Source organism: Panicum hallii, chromosome 5 (genome assembly GCF_002211085.1).
Source record: "Panicum hallii strain FIL2 chromosome 5, PHallii_v3.1, whole genome shotgun sequence".
In the NCBI taxonomy this organism is placed as follows: Eukaryota; Viridiplantae; Streptophyta; class Magnoliopsida; order Poales; family Poaceae; genus Panicum; species Panicum hallii.
This window is the reverse complement of record NC_038046.1, coordinates 55,650,360-55,671,861: the sequence shown is the minus strand read 5'-3', so window position 1 is coordinate 55,671,861 and position 21,502 is coordinate 55,650,360. Positions and strand designations below refer to the sequence as shown.

The following is a 21,502-nucleotide window of genomic DNA, read 5'->3' as shown; positions in this document are numbered from 1 at the left end:
ATGTCTGTTATTGATATCAGTTATAACCTATTTGAAGGACCTATACCTGTACCAGGACCGCAAACCCAATTATTTGATTGCTCAAACAACCAATTCTCATCCATACCATTCAATTTCGGTTCTCAGTTAAGCAGTATTTCCCTTCTCATGGCTTCTGGAAACAAATTGTCTGGAGAAATTCCGCCATCAATTTGTGAAGCGACAAACCTTATGCTCCTTGATCTATCCAATAATGATCTGATTGGCTCCATCCCTTCTTGTCTAATGGAGGATATGAGTCAATTGAATGTATTAAATTTGAGAGGAAATCAACTTCATGGAAGATTACCAAATAGCATAAAGCAAGATTGTGCATTTGGGGCATTGGATTTTAGCGACAATCGGATTGAAGGACAGTTACCCAGATCTCTAGTCGCTTGCAAGGACTTGGAGGTTTTTGATATTGGGAATAATCATATTGATGATACATTCCCATGCTGGATGAATACGCTTCCTAAACTTCAGGTCCTTGTTCTAAAATCCAACCAGTTTGTCGGGAATGTGGGGCCTTCTGATTCTGCAGATAAAAATAGTTGTGAGTTCATAAGTCTTCGAATTTTCGACTTGGCTTCAAACAATTTCTCAGGATTACTGCGCAACGAATGGTTCGGAACAATGAAATCCATGATGACTAAAGCTGACAATGAGAGGCTGGTCATGGAAAATCAATATGATCTGCTTGGTCAAACATACCAGTTCACCACTGCAATCACATACAAAGGATCTGATATCACCTTCTCTAAAATACTGAGAACTATTGTGGTCATTGATGTTTCAGATAATGTATTCTATGGTGCCATTCCCCAATCAATTGGGGACCTTGTCCTACTCAGCGCGCTAAACATGTCACACAATGCCCTCACCGGACCGATCCCATCTCAGCTTGGCACTCTAAACCAACTCGAGTCACTCGATCTCTCTTCAAATGATCTTTCAGGAGAGATTCCACAAGAGTTGGCATCACTTGACTTCCTTTCAATGTTGAATCTATCCTACAACAAGCTGGAGGGGAGAGTACCAGAGTCTCCCCACTTCTTGACATTCTCCAATCTCTCATTTCTTGGGAACACTGGTCTATGTGGACTTAAAGTATCCAAAGGGTGCGATAACAGGAGGCCACCAGACATTGTGCTGCATCCGTCGGAGAAGATATCAATAGATATTGTACTGTTCCTTTTTGCGGGCCTGGGATTTGGTGTTGGATTTGCAATTTCAGTTATCCTGACATGGGGAATCTCATGGAGCTCGTCGTTAACTTTCCGGGGCACCGCAATGAGCTACCTAAACATTGTTTTGTCTTCGATCTGTCCAGATGATTCACCAAACCATCTGCAGTTTCTCAGAAGAGACCACTCAGTCATCGAGCCTAGATCGCCTGGTTGGCGTGAGAGGTGTGATCATGCGTCCAAACCTAGTCCTGAGTCCTCTTCAACTCAAATCTTTGTGCCTATTTCTTCTTCTTAATAAAAGACCACTCAGTCCATCCTATGTTAGATCTCTCTCTTTTTTTACTTTTCTTTTTTTTGAGTTTTGAGTGAATGAACAGAACATCTTTTCTTTAGCTGCGTGACTGATCTTCACCAAGAACAGATTACAATTGCAACGGAATCCGACAGCAAGTCCCAGTCCGGTAACATGATCTGGTAACTGCGAGTCTGGGCCCAATATTGGTTTCGGCAAAACACTCCTCCCCTCTGGGCCGAAGAGCCGAATCGCCTCCCGTGCAGCAGCAGCAGCAGCAGCAGCAGCAGCAAACGACGACACGCACGCATGCTGTTCTTGCTTGCTTTGCATCGAGAAGGCGTGACAGCAAGGCGTCGTGAACCGTGATCTGTGACGCCTTCTTTTTTCCTAATTGTTACGGTGCACGGCGAGGGCCGCGACACGTACGCCGGCTATCGCTCGGTTCGAGCGTGACGTGAAAATGACCACACCGTACATATTGGTTAGGCCGGGCAGTGGACACCTCCGACTCCAATGTATAGTCACAGTATGATGTATACACCTACTAAAAACAAATAAAAGGTCACCACCGAGCCGGCTGCTACTCTTCTCGGTTAATTTCAATCAGCAGTACGACTAAACATGATCGAAGCCTGCTCACTACTAAACCATTCATCTCTTGACCGAGAGACAGAGCACACACCTCATCCAGTCCCCCCATCGCATGGACACGCACTGTTAAAAACCTGGCAGAAAAGTAAAAAAAAAAAACACGATGCGTTGCGTTTCCGCGCACAGGTCGTGAGACGCAGAGGAATGCTGGAGCTCGAGAAGACCGTTCTTGTCAGACTTTACGAGTGCACAACGTCTGATGTTGTCGAGCGCTCCTAAAGTCCTAAGCAATTCCACGGGTTTTCCGTTTTCTCCCGGCAAGCTGCTGTGCTCTAGAAAGATTCCCCGTTCCAGAAACAACGGGCGCCAAAACCACTCGCACTCGACACGTCCAATCCGCCTCTCGATTATCCTCGAACCGGGCACCGCATTTGTTAATCACCCTGTAACACAACCGCATTCGACACGTATCCCACATGCTGTGGCCTCTCTGCTCACAGTTCAAATGCGTCTTGCTCTGCTCCTGCCGTGGTTTGCCGCACAAGAAAGAAACTCGCCACTTCGCCAGCCGCGACGACCCCTCCGACTCCGACCCTCGCCAAAAAAAAGAAAAAGTCCACGGCCACGGGACCCCACTTGTCACGCGAGCGGGGCGCCACCTGTTTCTAGTAGCCTCGCTGACACGCCCGGGCCCACGCTCCACCACCATATATGCCCAGCCCAACCGTTCCCCACTCGCCTCCAAACCGCTGGACAGTGGACGACCCCGCTCGACGGCGAGGCAACCAACTTCTTTTCCTCCCGCCGCCCGGAACCTTCCGCTCCCCGCCCGTCCCCTCGCCACCACGCGGCCCGCCATGGACACGACCATCGGCTCGGTCCCCGCGGCTACGGACGCCGCCCCGCCCGCCCCGCCGGCCTCGGCCCCGCGGGAGGCGACGCTGGGCCGCCACCTCGCGCGGCGGCTCGCCGAGGTGGGCGCCCGCGACGTGTTCGCCGTGCCGGGGGACTTCAACCTGACGCTCCTCGACGAGCTGGAGGCCGAGTCGGGCTCCACGGGGGTGCGCCTCGTGGGCTGCTGCAACGAGCTCAACGCGGCGTACGCCGCCGACGGGTACGCCCGGGCGCGCGGCGGCGGGGTCGGCGCCTGCGCCGTCACGTTCACCGTCGGCGGGCTCAGCGCCATCAACGCCGTCGCGGGGGCATTCAGCGAGAACCTCCCCGTCGTGTGCATCGTCGGGGGGCCCAACAGCAACGACTACGGGAGCAACAGGATCCTGCACCACACCATCGGTCTGCCGGATTTCACGCAGGAGCTCAGGTGCTTCCAGACCGTCACGTGCTACCAGGTACTACTGGAATTCCTCCTCATCTTCTTCTCTCTTTTATAATTTTTTTAATTTCGGTGGCGAGTAGGAGGGTCCGGTTCTAGACTTCTGCTGACTAGCACTGCTTTGTAGAACTGCATTACGTGTCCACTGTTGGATCCCCACAACCTGTTGCATCTGCATGTGTGGTCCTATGGTTATTTTAGGTGAATGAAATACTTTTCTTGGCCGTCAGAATAACCATAGTTATGTTGGAAATCATGACGCACCGATCAGTTTCCTGCATATTGTGATGCTGTGGTGACTTCAAGGAATTGGATAGTTGCAGAATGTTAATGCTTCATTTGAGGGGGTTGACCAGGGGTTGGGTTACGAAGCTCAAGCGGGTGTTTGGTTCCTTCGGACTAAATTTTAGTTTCGTCGCATCCAGATATTTGATACCAATTAGAGGTATTAAATATAGACTAATTACAAAACCTATTGTATAAATGAAGGCTAATTCGCGAGACGAATCCATTAAACTTAATTAGTCCATGATTTGACCATGTTGTGTTACAGTGCTAATGATGAATTAATTAGGCTTAATAGATTTATCTCATGAAGTCTCCATTTGTGCAATTAATTCTATAGTTAGCTCATATTTAATTCCTATAATTGGTATCCAAACATCCGATGTGATCTGGACTAAAAATTGGTCCGTGGATCCAAATAGCCCCTAAACTTGAAAATTTCATGTTCACTAATAATTTATGGTAGTATGTGCCATTTATTCCTTTTAACAATCAGTCATATCCTCAGATTTGCTATGTTATTACGTTTTTTTGCTCATGTATCACAGGCTGTGGTGAACAACTTGGAAGATGCACATGAACAGATTGACACTGCCATCTCTACAGCAATAAAGGAGAGCAAGCCTGTTTACATCAGCATCAGCTGCAACCTCCCTTCGATCCCACATCCCACCTTCAGCCGTCATCCTGTCCCTTTCTTCCTCTCCCCAAGGTATAATTTGGAAACTTGGCAAGCTCTTATACGTGCACTAGTCAATGTGACAATCAGTTAGTTATAAATTGTTTTTTGCAGGCTATCGAACCAGATGAACCTGGAGGCAGCAGTGGAAGCCGCTGCGGCATTCTTGAACAAAGCTGTCAAGCCAGTGCTTGTTGGTGGACCAAAGATGAGGGTGTCCAAAGCATGCAAAGCCTTTGTAGAGCTGGCAGATGCCTGCGGCTATCCCGTTGCGATGATGCCTTCTGCAAAGGGGCTTGTGCCGGAGCACCACTCGAGGTTTATCGGCACATACTGGGGCGCTGTGAGCACTCCATTCTGTGCTGAGATCGTTGAGTCTGCCGATGCCTATCTATTTGCTGGTCCCATATTCAACGACTACAGCTCGGTTGGATACTCGCTGCTCCTGAAGAAGGAAAAGGCCATCATTGTCCAACCAGAACGGGTGGTCATCGGACATGGCCCTGCATTTGGGTGTGTTCTGATGAAGGATTTCCTGCATGCACTTGCAACCCGTCTGAAGAAGAATACTGCTGCATATGAGAACTATTGTCGAATTTATGTGCCTCCAGGCGAGCCACATCCATCTGAACCTGGAGAGCCATTGAGAGTGAACATACTATTCAAGCATATTCAGGCAATGCTGTCTAGCAACTCGGCAATCATTGCAGAGACTGGGGACTCGTGGTTTAACTGCCAGAAGCTGAAGCTACCAGAAGGCTGTGGGTAAGCTCCTGTTCAGATCACAATTTGGCTGTGATATTTTTTAGTGATGCGAAATTCATCTGTCAGTTTCTTCTAGCTCATTGGTTGGTGGGTGGTAAGTGGTAAAACCATCGTCTATCTTGGTATGCTGATTTAGGATTAATCAGATAAAAAACACAGGGATGTTTTGATTCTTTTAGACTACTACAAATTCAGTGCTGTCAGCTTCTTCACCATGAAAGACATGTTTCCTAGTATTAGATAGTAGCAATATCAAACTTTGCATTAGTATTTTGAGATGCTTTCTGTCAGTTTGTTCGTAACTGAACTTTATTTGCTTTTACCAGGTACGAATTTCAGATGCAGTATGGATCAATTGGCTGGTCAGTGGGTGCAACTCTAGGATACGCACAGGCTGCTAAGGATAAGCGTGTCATTGCATGCATTGGAGATGGCAGCTTTCAGGTACAAAATGATCACTGTTTTATGTTTTCTATATCAATTTCTATTAGAATATGCAGTGAGAGTTTACTTCAACTGGAATTCAGGTGACGGCACAAGAAGTGTCAACGATGCTCCGATGGGGGCAGAACAGCATCATCTTTCTGATAAACAATGGAGGATACACAATTGAGGTGGAGATCCATGACGGTCCTTATAATGTTATCAAGAATTGGAACTACACTGGTTTGATGGAAGCATTCCACAATGGCGAGGGCAAGTGCTACACAGTAAAGGTTGGCAATTGTATGCTGTGTTACTCACTAAGTCTCTAGTCACAATTGCCACATTGCAATTGTCATTACGTGTTCTGTGCTCGCAGGTTCGAACTGAGGAGGACCTGAAGGAGGCATTGAAGGCAGCTCTGGGCCCTAAGAAGGACTGCTTGTGCTTCATAGAGGTCATTGTGCACAAGGATGACACCAGCAAAGAGCTTCTCGAGTGGGGATCTAGGGTTTCTGCGGCAAATAGCCGTCCACCAAATCCTCAGTGAGGACATCAGGTCTCCCAAATTGCGCTGGAAACCGGGTCCTCATTATATGTTTGAGGTCCATATGAAGAAGGCTCGGGGAGAAGATGCTGTTGATCTCTGAATAAAACTGTAATTCACTGGTGTTGCAAGTCTCGTGGTTACTTCACAGATGCTGCCAATAAATCTGAAATCAATTTTTGTTGTTCTTAGCTAACTAGGAGTCCGCGTCGGCCTCTCTTGAACTTGAAAATCTGTAAATTCTCTTTTGTTAGTCCAAAATATGCTCTCCTCAATTCTCGTATCTAGCTCCAGCCCTGCATTCAGCGTAGTCTCTCAAGTCTGATCATAACAGCTTTATCTCTTACCGAAATCTAAACCTTTTTGCAATGGTAACAACTTCTCTTTTATTTTTTTTAAGGCCATGTATCTTTTAAGCCCGTGTCTCTTTCAGGCAGAGAGGTCGGGAGACTTTCAAGTGTTGTCGTATCGCCTCAACATAACGTTATTTGAAATTAATAAAGCTTACCTTTTCCAAAAAAAAGAGAAATATGTTTTCAATAAATGAAGAACTTTGTTTTTCTGAAGAGGAATACTTTTCATTCCAAATTGTGGCTTTTCCAAGTTCCTCGAGTCAGTTCAACACGTGTACTTTGTACACCAGCACTTTCTGTTCACCAGCTCGTTATAAACGCCAAAAGAGCTACACGTATAAAGGTTCGGCAGATCAACTTTGAAACTGAGGGCAGCAAATTGCAAGAGCTGAAAGAGCAGCGATCCTTACCAATTGGTAATATAAATATTATTTTCATGAAAAGCTAAAGTCACATCGTCGTTGAGAAAGCCAATTCTGCTTTTTGTGAAGGAAAGCAAAATTTTCTTAACCTATGGGTAACTGCCCATAGTTTCACATATTATTGTACACCAGGCATCACGAAAAAAGAAGAAGAGAGAAATGAATCAAAGAGTTGTGAGCAAATTTATGCAAGACACACCCATTTGAATCGAAGAATATGGTCATGTGCAAGTGCAATAGATTACCTCTAGTTCCATGTGACAGAAGTTGTAGCGATTTTGTTCTCTTCTCCCCCTTTTGCAAGCGAATAAACCTTGTAATTTTTCAACGTGCTTATATAATTTTTCTGAATAACACATTTCTGCTACATAATTTAGCGTAGGAAAAGTCTCAAAGCTCTGGAGAAGCTAAATGTTCAGGCAACAGACAAGGCAGGGTACATTCTTGATAGGGAGCCAATCAAAACTCAAAAGGTGTCACCGTCTTTTCACCTAAGCCCTGAAATGCCAAGCCAATCAGCTGCCTTCGCAGAGCAGCATATCTGCATCCATACAGTCCTCACACTACAAATCTGCAGCACACCCCATCAAACCCTGCTGGGCCCTGACCATGTGGTCTTGCAAAATTATTACAGCACTGCACTAGCCACAGTTCAGGACTTCAGGGTTCAAATCGCACACAGTTAACAAAGAACATTTATGATACGCAACAAACACAATTAGCACTCTTAATCTGAAGAATTTTCTACCGCTTCTTACAGATTTTTGCAGTCCCTAAATCCCCAGAAATTAAATAAAAATCTTCTATAGGGACATAATCGAGTAACGTGGCTCTATAATCCTCTGCCTCTTGCTCTGAAAGGGACTACTCCCGTATGCCATTTCTGGAGAAGCGACCCTGGCTAGCGCCAGCCTGACAGCCTCCTTCAGAGACCTGAGGGTTGCGCCTGCACTGCCCCAGCCTTCCTCCCTGCACAGCACGAACACATGCTGCACCCTTCCTCCTAACGAGGTCAGGTCCGCCCTCACCGTCCTCAGCCTCAGGCCATGGAACGCCTGGGTGAGCCCGGCGATGAGATCCGGCCTGTCGTCGCAGCTGATGGAGGCCTTTATGTAGATCATCTTGTCGGTGCGGCGACGACGCCGCCGTTGTCGCCGGAGTGGAGCTCGATGGACACTTCGTTGGTCTCCGGTGGGAGGGCCATGCTTTGAGTGGCCTCACTTGCTTTCCTCTTGAGCAGCTTCACTTGGTCTACCACTCTGGCAAGCAAGGTGGCCTTGTCCATCTGCAGTGCAGGGAAAATGAAACAGGCCTTTGCTTAGAAGCCATACCATTGTACTTTGTCTTATTAGATAATTCCAAAGTGAAAGCATGATGAAATGTGAACAAATGCGAGTGCAAAGGTTCCATTCATATGGCTTTCTTGCAAACCTCAAACTTCTCCATAAACTATGCCCGAGGAGAGAGGTTTGATACGATTAAGCAATAACTTATTATTGACACCTAACACTGAGATTATGGGAAGTGACGGAGATTAACTTCTTTCCAATTTTACTTCGTATTTTTCCGATTTTTACTATAACTACTCTACTCATTTAAACCAGTATAGTTACCAGACAAATCTGAACTGCAAAAAGAAAAAATGGTGAATCAACTCTGGTAGAGTATGAAGAAACTCTGAAATGGGTCAACTCTGGTAAAATATGAAGAAACTCCGAAATGGTTGAGAAATCTTGCCACGTGCTTCCATAATTGAACCACTGAGATGGTAGGATCGCACGAACCTGCCTAGTATCAGGGACCATCCTCCTAAGCGTAGTCAGATGAGCATTGATCCTCTCCCGACGGCGCCGCTCGGCCTCGCTGTGGATCTTCAGAGCCCTCGCCTCGGTCGCGCTCCTACCAGACCCCGACGACGACGACATCTCCGGCGGCGCCGGAGGGCCCGAGCTGGCCTGCCGGGGCAGCAGAACTGGCCCTATGAACACCGAAGGATCGCAGGCATCGTACGGCTGCAGCCCCTGCAGTTCCTTGCCTTCTTGCAGAGGTTGGCATGGAGTCATTCAGCCAAGCATCACCTCACCTGCAGGTTCTTGTCATTGCAACAAGAAAGGCGAATGTTCTGAATGAATCAAACAAAAAGGCAGCTACCCAAACTTGAATAGCATCAACAGCGAATAAAGTTTGCAGCAAGCATGAGAATAAGAGGAGGTGAGAGACGAAGCAAGCAGAGAGAGAGAGAGAGAGAGAGAGAGAGATCATGCTGTTGAGTGGGTGATGCATGCTGGATGCTTACAATAAATGATGCAACGTCGCCTTGTCATCTCATCTCTATTCTCTAGGATGGGTGATATGCTTGTGTGTGAGATGTGATCATCTTATAATACGTATGATGATAGGCGTGTGCTGCAGTGCCCTCTCTTTTTACTGGCCCACCACTCTCTATATATATCTTCATGTTTCTCTCTCCACATGTGTTCCCACTAGCAGAATGGCTGAGGTGGCTTGCGTGAGTGTGCCATGCGTAGGATATGAAGAAAAAGCCTGCCAAATGGAGGAATTTCAAGAGCTGCCTAACAAGTTCCTGTTCTGATGACCAGGATTCATATGGCTTCAGACTAATCGTGTCTTTGGTAAATGGTAACTCAAGTAAAGGCTCCTTTTACTGCTATTAGGTGAACTGAAATGTGATTGTGTGCTTGGAGAAAGTCAGAAAACAGATGATAAGTTTAGAGCATCTCCAGCAAACTACTCATCTCTCTCCAATACCAAAAAATTATCCTTTTGGTAATGGAAGATGCTCCAGCAAATTACCAATTTTATCGCCAATACCAAAAAATTTTGGTGGTCGCCAAAATACACCTACCTCTTGCTTAAATGTAGGGGATTCCTCCCTCGATTCTATTCATCGAGTAATCTGCTATAGCACTGGCTACCAAAACTATAAAAGTGCTATTAGGAGAGAGAAAATATTTAGGATATGAGAGATGAGTAATCTGCTGGAGACGTTGTTACACGGTTCACAGTTATTTATTTATTTATTGGTACTAACTTTTTAGATTGGTTCTAGGATCGTTCGTCAATCGTCATGTAATTTTATGAACCTTGGACATCAAACCAGCCAAGGACTTCTGAAAGTATGGAGGACAGACCACAAGATTCCTCTTCTGGAATTGGATGGCCATGAAAGAAAGTCTTCGCAATTTATTGACTGATGCTCCATGCGTTGTCCCATGATGAGAGAGATGGACAGGGACACGATTAAATGAATTCCCATGAACTGTAAGCTCCAACAGTTTCAGTCTTGGCATTTACCTGCAGGCACACTTCGTTTCCACACTCCCTTAACAAGCAACATCCCAGGAGAGGCCTTTGGATCCTTTCAGACTGGCTGACAGCAGGTCTGGCTTGTTCTCTGCAAATGATTCAGTTTCAAGCTTTAGAAACCAATGCTCTCATCAGAATGCATCTATTTTGCTATCTCGATCAGACAGTGGAAGCACTGTTTGCTCGAACCTATCCCCTGATAAACACAAATCTTTGTCGTCTTGCACTGCCTAGTCGCCCCCCCCCCCCCCACCCACCTAACAACCTAACAACATGTGACACCAGAAGTTCAGAACAAGTACGGCTTTGTGGCTACTTGCAGGGCATTTTATTCAGACTGTTTGAGGATCTGACACAGCACAATTGCAAATGGCTTGCCGTTTGACCAGTGAACAAGGATAGGGACGACACCAAAACTGTGCAAGATTTAATAGAGACGCGGTTCTCTCGGACTCCTTCCTTCCCTTGGTACGTCAGTGCCAGTGCCCTGCATGTGAACCTGCGAGCGCAGCAGGTCGACAAGCGGCCCAAGAAACCGCGGAGAACGACTGTTCCGGAGCCGGAAATGACAAACGTCTTGCAAGATTTGTTTGTCCTCGCGTCTCGACCTGCATTCTGGCATCTGGAATTCATGTGTCCTTTGCTGTGCCAAGTCTGCCAACCATATAATTTGCTTGGAGCTGTGCGTGCAATAAGTGGCATATGGAGAAATTTGATTACTTTAGCACGCGCTGCGGTCACAAATACTTTACCGTTTTTACTTTTAAACTTTTCAGACTTTGACTGCCCTAATAACTTTTAAAATCTCTGGTTCACAAACACAAAAATCGCGTGTGTGCATTGGTCTAGAAAGGTATTTTCATAGTCTCATAAATTTGTCATATTTATAAATATGTTCTAATAGAAAATCTAGTCACAGTCACAGCTTGGAATTCTTTTTTTTTAAAAAAAATCAAGTATTTGGCCGTCCATTTCTTTTCAAATGGACGATCGAATTTGAAGGTTATGCTACTTCTGGTTCTATTTTATTAGATGTGTTTGGGGTGGAAAGTGTCTTTCTTATTTGATAATAGAGTTCAGAAAGAAGATTTGAAGCGTTCAGAACGAAGACGTGGTTGCATCTATCCCCAAATCTCGACCTGCACCTAGGGATGCAAGTGGTTATCCAATGATATTTTATAGATTAATTAAATAATTACGGTAGCATATCATTCTAAGTTCATTTCTCCTCCTAAATTAATTACGCATAATGCTATCCTAATTTATTTTATTAAATTTTTAGCTCGACCCAATAACCGAAAATAAATATAACATGCATCCCTACCTACACCTGTTCTTGCACTTCATGTGTGCTGCAAACTTGCAGTCCTGTCCTCTGATTTGACTTGCACCCCCCACAACACACCTGCTTCAGAAATTCACATATTTTTTCTACATTAGTCATTGGTTTAAGGCGACACTGTGTCGTACTGTACACTGATACTGAAGCTGATGGAGACATTTGCAGGTGACACTAACTCAGATTTGCATCTAGCCACGCCTGTTTGGCACCTTGTAGCCTTTGGCTTTGTTGCTCAAGTTCAAAGAGGGGGACCGTGTGATCTCTGATCCATGATCTTTTCGGGTCTTTTTTGACGTTGTGTGACGGGGAAAACTGCATGCTGCCGCCTTCTGGACGTTCCAGCTATACTCACTCACTTTTCTTTTTGACATTCGGTACATGACGCCGCCAATGGCACACCTTTTACTGTTCTTTGAGAGTACTACCTCTTACCATACTTAATGTGATTGTACATGAGTCTCTCGCATAGCAACTTCGTACAAGGGGAAAACAACACGTGGAAAAGGTAGGGGAAGAAGCCCAATGATTTTGTTGACTTGGGTGACCAAGCAAGTGGGCCGGCCAATAAAAGGACGGGGCCGTGACCAAGCCAAGCCCAGTGTACGCAGGAGAAGTTAGGGCCCGCGCCAGAAGCGTAGGCGCGTAGCCCATATGGCCCCCCAACTCTGCCTGTATCGGAGCCACGTGGCGTAGGGAGGAACCCACTGAGAGCTGACCGTGGCGGGTTCCCTCCACGGCTCCACGTCGGACGCATGCACCCCATTTACCGCGACACGCAGGCAGCTACGTGCTCTCCGCCTGGTAAATCCTCATCCTCCCCGACGCGCGTCCGGCTGTCGGCGGCGTCACGATGACGCGGCCGCAGGCATGTCCGCCACGCGCTAGCCTTTCCGGCGGTAAGATCGAGCCGGCCGGCCGGGTAACAACGAACGTCACGAGCAGTCGCTGTGTATAAGTAGAGGTGCCGAGTCGAACTGGAGCTGCAAGTGCGGTGGACGGTGAGCGAGAGGGCAGTGCACGCGCAGGAGCGGTCAGGTCGAAGCAGTAAGGGGGTTTGTTGTTGTGCGAGCGGGAGCGTTCTGCCGGCGACGGTGGCAGTAGGTCGGCCCAGATGGCGTCGCAGCAGGCGGAGAGGGCGGCGGAGCTGCAGGATCCGGAGGTCCGAACGGAACTGGACCGGCGCGTCCGCGAGGAGGGCGAGACCGTCGTGAAGAGCGGCGGCGGCGGCACCACCCTCGACGCCCAGGAGCGCCTCGCCGAAGGTGAGCCTGGCCGCGGCCGGCCATTCCTCCTGCGCTCCGTGCATACGATGTTGGCTTTTGACTAAGCGCGTTCGCTCGTGCGTGTTTGTTGCTGCTGCGGCAGGGCGCAAGAAGGGAGGGCTGAGCCGCACGACGGAGTCCGGCAACGACCGCGCCGAGAAGGAGGGCGCAGTGCGCGTCGAGCCCGACGAGAAGCAGCTCCAGCAGGCCAAGGAGAGCCTCGGCCGCGACTGAACACGCCAACCGTGGACCACCGTAGCTTACCGTGTACTAGTATGTACGAGGCATAGTATACTAGCACACTAGCTAGCTAGCTTAGCGTAGTAGCGTGCGTGTATCGGTTTGGATCGGACATGGTAGCCGTAGTCTAGCTCGCAGCTCTAGCCGCTGCAAGGATGCGTATATGTAGGTCACGGTCGAAGGCTACAAAATTTTGGTCTCTGCATTGTAGCCATCGCCCTTGTACACGATACTGTCTCTGGTGTGTCTGTGCCGCCCCTGCGCACTAGTAGTTGTGCGCTGGCTGCAACATTTTGGTGCCTGTGCGCGTCTCCATGTCAAGACATCTATATGGTTGTAGCCTTGAGAGCCCAATATATACGAGGCCCTCCCTGTTATCTTGAAACTACGGTTGGTTGTCTGTTGTCTCTGTACTACTATGTCCCAGTTTTGTCGTCCTTCTGTGCATGACTGAAAATGAAGACGCCCTTGATCGGCACGTCGCAGGAAAGATGGCCGCGAAACAAACGCAATTGGCGAGTGTACATTCCCAGATTCGTCAAGGAATCTTTGTGGCGACAGGCACAGCATGTATTAGACGATCACATCGGCTTTTCAGAGTGTATACTGTATTTATACGCGGTGTAAAAGCATACGCACAGACGCAGGGAGCAAGCAAGAATCGGCTGGATCGCGCACAGAAATCCATCTCCCCGATGACCCGCGCACCCCTGCTGGCTGAGATCTCAGCCGCGGCACCTGTCGATGGCGCTGCAGCCGCGGGTGTAGCGGTTGGCCGGCTTCCCGGGGCGGGTGGCGTCGGGGCCGGCGTTCTTCTCGCAGTTGCCCAGCACCTTGCAGCTGATCATGTTGGGCGGGTACGTCATGTACTCCACGCCGGCGGCCTCCTGCGCCGGCGCCAGCAGCAGGCACAGCGCCACCACGGCCGCCGCGGCTACCCTCGCGGAGCTCACCTTCTCCATGCTCGCGCCGCCCGTCACAAGCTAGCGAAAGAGAGGGTACGTGTATGGAGAGGTGCTTTATTGGTTTTCTTGCAACAATGATCTATCCCATGTTGAGGTAGGAGGGATCGAGATCTTGTAGGGGATGGTTGTCTAAAATGTGTCTGGATGGGCGCAGGTTTAGGGTCTCAGAAACGCCTAAGCTTCTATTTTGGTAGTAGGAGTTTCTCGTTTCAATTCGGACACAAAAATAAATGCTATACAACGCTGTTGATCCAGTGCCAAGCTACATAGTTGTAGTTGTACATCTTGTGAAGAGTTACAGTTTCTTATAAAAATCGATCCGATCTGCAAGACAAGAATATAATTTTTCTACAGTACGAGCTTGTCACGTTACTCTAGGAGGCGAAACATCATAATATTATCACGCCAATTAGATTGGTGTGACAAGCATGCCACCTAGAATATGTGCTGGTAGACTACTCGTGCACGCTTCAATCATGTCGCACCTTATTATCAGGTGTGACCAAAAAGGTCAGTTTTAGAAATACAGTCCGTCAACTAGTGTTCTTGCATGTATGGGCTACTAATTGTCAGAACTTCATAGATAATTGTGAGGCTTGCAACTGATCAGAGTTGCTCTTTGTTTTCTTGCACTCTCCCTCTCATTTGTTCATATTTAACGCAATTAAATTATGATCTTTTTTCACGTCTTGGTCCAGTGTGATATATCTTATTTACTACCAATTACTTTATATCCTTCCCCATCTCCATTCATAGTTTTTTCTTATTTCCAGCCTTACCTCAATGTGTGTGATATTTGTTTAGTTGAAACTTTAGTTGAGCTATGTGTTTAACATGGAAATAGATATCGTCATTGCTTTCACATAAGTTGGAAATCTAGATATATATGAGTACTTTGGAATCTTTAATAATGACATAGATAGATAATTAAGATGTAAATCTAGGAGTTACTTTAGGTCATCTTTTAATGATGACGAAGTTTAGTAAATTAAATACAAATTTAGAGAGTTACTTTAGAATATTTTTCATAATGGTGTAGGTGGTTATTTAGATGATGTTTAGGGGTTACTTTAGATTATTCTTATGTAATGGTAGAGATGGTTAATTTAGATACAGATAGATTTAGGTGGTGGGGCGGGGGTTACAAATTTTTATGGTAGAGATCGATAATATTTTAGAAAATGGAATAGACCTAATTTCTATTATTATCAATGATCATTATAGTCTTCTGAATCAATTATCAGATGCTTCTTATTTTCATGGGAACTTTCTAGAAATTATTATATTTACTTATAAGGATTAATGTAAAGTAGGAAAGATGTATGGAACTAGAGCATTTCGAAGCTTGCAACAATTAATGGTTAAATGCATGGCTTATGTAGAAGCCCCCCAAAAAATATGTTCCCTCATTTTACAATACAAATGGATCATAAAGTTGACAGCGCCTAAAGGAGTGTGAGCCAACTTCAAAAACGCATCGTCAAGTCAAGAGCTGAGTTTGATGTCCAAATTTGTTCCATGAGCGTCTAATCATCCATAAGGAACAGATTCAATCCAACACAAATTTTCAAGCTAGCATTTCGATAACTAAAATTCTTTCATGCTTCTACCAGGAAAGATCTCATCAGTGGTTCTCTCTCTTTCCACTATTCAAGGGCATATCAGCATAGTGTATACTCCCTTCAGTTAGGAAACATATGATGTTTTCTAATCGGAATTCGTACATATGATGATGATGTTTCTAGTTTGAATCCGTACACACATATGATATATAGCAGCATACAAATCAAGGCACACACAAGAAACAACCACCGGTCAGCTTCGCACGCATGATCTGCAGCGCGCGGCGTTTGCACGCGGCGCCAATCATCAGCCACGGCACTGGCTGATTGAGCTGCAGCTGGGGGTGTGCGTGTTAGCCGGCTTCCCCGGGCGGGTGGGATCGGTGGCGGCGGCGAGCTTTATGTCGCAGGTGCCAGAGATCTCACAATCGCTCTTGCTTGAGCCCAGCTGTGGCGATGACGATGCTTCCGCGGCGTCGGACGTCCGCCCTGCCAGCAGCACGCCCAGTAGTAGAAGCACGGCCGCCATAGCCATCCGCGTTTTCACCTTCTCCATGGATGGATGGTATGTATGCTTATACTTCAGCAAAAAAGATAATGTACTATGAAAAGAGTTTGATTGCTTGGCGGGAGACGGATTAAAATACGGATGAAATGTGGATTTTATAGGAGGTGGTTGTCTAATATATGAGCGGGTGAGAGTGGATTTAGGGTCGGAAAAACCCTCATGCTCTATTTTGAGCATGAGAGGTTTTTTCGTTCTCAAAAATAGTTAAACTTCTCTAATTTCCGTACGTCTAAAAGCGAACTGGCCGTCTCGTCCTTTTGTCCTTTAGTAAGTAAAGTATACTGCTCCCTCCATTTCAAATTGTAGGTTATTTTCATAAATTTAGATATATAGTTTTTGTTATGCACTTAGACCTATAATTTAGAACGTAGAGAGTAAGTATTGTTGCGTCCCTCTATAGCAAAGTATTATTACGCCTCTCTAAGTAATATTTTTGGACTAGGGCTCAGATGCCGTACTCAAGCCTGGCAAATTTGCTCATGCCTACCTTTAAACTCCCCTAAGTATGTTCTATGTGAGGATGACAAGTCTGATAAGTTGGTCCGTATTTTAAAAAAGGTATGTATTGAAGTATGAAGAGCTATGTTGTTGGAGTATAGTGTATGTAAGCTTTATCTATCGATAATGTACACACTTAAAATCGAACTTATTACGCTTGCTCTTAAATATGGGCGATGCACACGTAGGAGGATACAGCCTTTCCCCTATCCACGATTATTTTTGGCGCGAAACTTTCCCATGGAGCTAGACGACCCCGCGCCGTTCCGGCCCCGCCCCGCCTCCCTCCAGCTCGACGCCGCTGCCCAGCCTCGCTCCACTCCGCCGCCGCACCATGGAGCCATACGATACATCCTGCCTCCCTACACTCCTTCCTCTGAATCCTGACCCTTCTTCTTTAGCTCATCCGCGGCGCCGCCATGGATAACACCCCGTCGCCGCCGCCGGAGTTGATGTTCCTCCACTGCCCTGCGCTCGTCGAGTGCCCCATCCTGCAGCTCATGGAGGCACCACAGTTCCCCCTGCGCGTAACGGAGCAGCCATCCCGAACCCTCATCCTGTAAAACGTATGGATGAGTATGCGTGCCTACCTTAACAACAGCAGCCGCCCTTGCTTCATTATATAGAGGCTTCACGATACAGGGATCACTGAGTCCTAATTAGTTATTGATCGTAATTGATCTTATTCTATCTTTAGGACTTCTATCTCTAGTAGGACTCGGTGTATTTTTTATTACAACTCATGCGCTACTATCTATTCTAACATCCCCCCTCAATCACAACTTGATCAAGTTGAGATTGTGTTGAAATTGTAAGAATCTTCTTTGAGGTAGCGCCTTAGTGAAGCCATCAGCTAATTGATCTTCCGTAGATATAAATCTGACATCAAGCAGCTTCTTAACAACTCGGTCTCGAACAAAGTGATAATCTATTTCAACATGTTTCATCCGCCCGTGAAAGATAGGGTTCGATGCTAGATACTTGGCCCCCATATTGTCACACCAAAGCCTTGCACTTTTTGGAGATGAAATATTCAACTCGGCTAATACCGATTGCACCCACATGATCTCAGCAGTAGCATCTGCCATTGCTTTGTATTCAGCCTCGGTACTGGATCGAGAGACTGTTTTCTGTTTCTTAGCACACCACGAGATCAAGTTAGGACCAAGAAAAACCGCAAAACCGCCTGTAGATTTCCGGTCCTCAGTACACCCCGCCCAATCGGCATCAGAGAAGGCACTGACCATGATAGAAGGAGACCGCCGAATGTGAAGGCCAACGCCTATGGTGTGCTTAAGAAATTGAAGTATACGCTTGACTGCAGTCCAATGATCAGTTGTTGGTGAATGAAGGTATTGACAAACCTTGTTGACTGAGAACGCAATATCTGGACGGGTAAGTGTGAGGTATTGTAAAGCACCAACAAGACTCCTGTACTTGGTAGCATCTTCAGGTGACAAGGGCTGACCTTCATGTGCCGAGAGTTTCCTACTGGCAGATAATGGCGTCGGAACTGGTTTACACGAAACCATAGCCGCACGATGCAAGAGATCATTAGTGTACTTTGTCTGTGTAAGAATTATACCAGCAGAACCATAATTGACCTCGATGCCCAAGAAATAGTGCAGAGAACCCATATCTTTCAGTGCAAAGTCATCTTTGAGAGCACGAAGCAGAGCATCAACAGCATACTGAGAAGACCCTGCCACTATAATGTCATCGACATAGACAAGAAGAAATATTGTTACCGAGCCCTTGCAAAAATAGAATAATGATATATCTGCCTTGGACGGAAGAAAACCAAGAGACTGCAATTTATCATTTAATCGAGAGTACCACGCACGAGGCGCTTGTTTCAATCCATATAAAGCCTTGTCCAACTTGCAATGATATGATGGAAACACAGGATCAATAAACCCAGGTGGTTGCTTCATGTATACTTCCTCCTCTAGAATGCCATGAAGGAACGCATTCTGCACATCTAATTGGCGAAGTACCCATCCGTGAGACACTGCAAGAGATAGAATCAACCGAATAGTAGCAGGCTTAACAACTGGACTGAACGTGTCATCATAGTCAATGCCAAGACGCTGCTTGAATCCTTTAGCAACAAGTCGAGCTTTGTGACGATCAAGGGAACCATCTGCTTTATATTTCACTTTATAAACCCACTTACAGTCAATTAGGTTACGGCCTGCTTGAGGAGAAACCAGATGCCAAGTCTTGTTGCGCATTAATGCATCATACTCAGCTTGCATAGCAGCCTTCCACTCGGGAGAGGACAATGCTTCCTGCAGATTATATGGTTCAGCAGAGGTGGTAAGACACGCATAGCGGATCGTACCATCAGTATAAACCTTCGGCTTGCGAATCCCGTCCTGTAGGCGTGTTCTTGGTGCAGCAATAGGAGGTGGCCCCGGGATGGGATCCGGTGCTGATGTAGAAGAGCCGGGCAGCGGGTCAGGTGACGATCTTGAAGTAGGTACCCTGACCGCTGTCGGAGACAATGCGGGAGCGCCGCCCGAGGTTGATGCGCCAGCTGTAGGCGCAGGCGCAGCTGACGGATCCATGCCAATCGGAGGCGCTGTCGGCATGCAAACAGATGGAGCCGCACCAATCAGAGGCACTGTCGGCATGCAGGGAAGATGTTCTGATGGACACGATGGACCATCGGCATGGTTCTGTTCCTGGCGTGGTCCTGTAGCAGAACTGGTCCCTGGGAGCTGCGGCTGCACAACAAGGTCAGCAGGCAAAACAGATATAGCAGGATCATTAGTCGAATTAGTAAAATTAGTATCCCCTGAATCTGTGGAAGGAAGAAGAAGGATGTATGAGGTATAACGGGTGCCGGCACTAGGATGAAGGGAAGCAAATGGGAAAACGGTTTCATCAAAAATGACATCCCTCGAAATATAGACTCTGCCCTTAGATACATCAAGGCACTTGAACCCCTTATGCATGTTACTATAGCCCAGAAAAACACAACGTGTGGATCGGAGTTCAAGTTTGTGCTGAGTGTAGGGACGAAGGTTAGGCCAACAGGCGCAACCGAAGACACGGAAGCTGGAGTAGTCAGGTGTGGCGCCAAGAAGTTTCTGTAGTGGAGTTTCATAGGCAAGAAGCTTGGTGGGAGTGCGATTAATGAGATAGGTGGCGGTAAGAAAAGCTTCATCCCAATATTTGAGAGGCATGGAAGCATAAGCAAGTAGGGCGAGGCCCATCTCAACAATGTGACTATGCTTGCTATTTTGTTGATGGGTATGAGGACATGAAACTTGATGAGAGATTCCGATTGAGCGAAAAAAGGAATTAAGTTTTTCATATTCACCTTCCCAGTCAGACTGCACAGCAAGAATTTTTCGATTAAGTTGGCGTTCAACGAGTTGTTGGAACTCAAGAAAATATTTAGAAACCTCAGATTTATGACGCAACAAATAAATCCAGGTAAACTTGCTGTAATCATCAATAAAGCTAACATAATATTTTTTCGACCAAAGGAATCTAGTGCCGGACCCCAGACATCTGTAAAGATAAGCTCTAAAGGAGCAGACGACCGACTAGTGGAGACACTATATGGTAGCTGATGGGCCTTGGCACAGGCACATGCATCACAAACAGACTCATTAGTACTATCAAAAGAAGCACACGGCAAATTATTTTTGGAGACTACCCGTCGAACAATATCACGGGAGGGGTGACCTAAACGACTGTGCCATCGATGACTGGAAATTTTGATGGCACTGAACACGAGCTTCCGAAACTTGGATGTGGAGGGCGGTAGTGGGTAGAGACCACCCCTACATGGTCCGTGCAGCAGCATCTTCTTCGTTTTTCGATCCTTAATCAAAAAGAAGTAGGGGTGAAACTCAATAAAGGTGTCATTATCAAGAGTAAAGCGATTAACGGAAATCAGATTTTTGTGTGTGGATGGGACATGAAGGACATGATTAAGAACAAGATCACGATCGGAAGTGGGAATAATAGTTTTACCAATGCGATTAATGTCCATACCTGACCCGTTTGCTGCATGAACTTGATCGGTGCCGGTGTAAGGCTCATGCATGGTGAGCCTGTCGAGATCGCCAGTTATGTGATCGGTAGCACCAGAGTCGGTGTACCAATTGTTGTCGCCGGTGGTTGCTACAGCCGCAGTGCGCTGTTCAGGGGCATCATCTTCATCATACCGGTACTAGCAAGTCTTGGCACGATGCCCAAGCTTACCACAAATCTGACATTCTGGTCTGGATGAGTTACCAGAGCCACCACCCGGTTAGATGAACCACCACGGCCACGACCGCGAGCCCGGCCACGACCACGACCGCGATCATAACCAGCAGGGGCACGGCCAGCACCAGGACCACGACCGCGGGAAGCAGACATGGCCGAGGATGGGCCGCCAGTAGATGAATTTGCCTGAAGATTAGTGTGATGCTCAAAACTGAAAAGTTGGCTATAAAGCTCACTTGGTTTGATGGGATCCACCCGGGCAACCACCGCAGTGAATACTAGATTGAAGTCTTCATTGAGGCCGGCGAGAATATACGCGACGAGTTCATCGTCACGAAGCGGTGCACCAGACGCCGCAAGCTCATCGGCGTAGGTGCACATCTTGGCGTAGTAGTCAGACACCGACAGGTGATTCTTCTTTGTTGTAGCCAGTGCAATTCGCGTGTTCACAGATCGTGCCCGCGATTGCGAAGCGTAGAGGTCGCTGAGGAGACTCCAGACTTCCGCCGAAGTCGGGCACCGAGCGACATGCAGCATGGTCTCTCTGGTTAGAGACGCAAGGAAATACCCGAGGACAGCTTGGTCCTGGATAACCCAATTCGTGTACGCC

General features: G+C 47.0%; 3 protein-coding genes and 1 pseudogene across 3 annotated transcripts; 2 read left to right on the top strand and 2 right to left on the bottom strand.

Moving 5' to 3' along the window:
• The first annotated feature begins 2,825 nt into the window (after positions 1-2,825).
• LOC112893565 (pyruvate decarboxylase 1-like) lies at positions 2,826-6,409 on the top strand. Its single transcript, XM_025960967.1, has 6 exons — positions 2,826-3,443; positions 4,261-4,424; positions 4,506-5,156; positions 5,483-5,600; positions 5,684-5,872; positions 5,959-6,409. The coding sequence occupies exons 1-6, from the start codon at positions 2,952-2,954 to the stop codon at positions 6,127-6,129; spliced, it is 1,785 nt and encodes a 594-aa protein (XP_025816752.1). The 5' UTR covers positions 2,826-2,951; the 3' UTR covers positions 6,130-6,409.
• A 953-nt stretch (positions 6,410-7,362) lies between these two features.
• On the bottom strand, positions 7,363-9,311 carry LOC112893827 (annotated as a pseudogene).
• A 3,370-nt stretch (positions 9,312-12,681) lies between these two features.
• Positions 12,682-13,453, top strand: LOC112895764 (late embryogenesis abundant protein EMB564-like). The gene is made up of 2 exons (XM_025963754.1): positions 12,682-12,832; positions 12,936-13,453. The coding sequence occupies exons 1-2, from the start codon at positions 12,682-12,684 to the stop codon at positions 13,064-13,066; spliced, it is 282 nt and encodes a 93-aa protein (XP_025819539.1). The 3' UTR covers positions 13,067-13,453.
• Positions 13,454-13,664: 211 nt separating this feature from the next.
• LOC112891637 lies at positions 13,665-14,034 on the bottom strand. The gene has a single exon (XM_025958544.1). It carries the CDS (start codon positions 14,032-14,034, stop codon positions 13,798-13,800), a length of 237 nt encoding a protein of 78 aa, XP_025814329.1. The 3' UTR covers positions 13,665-13,797.
• Positions 14,035-21,502: the final 7,468 nt, after the last annotated feature.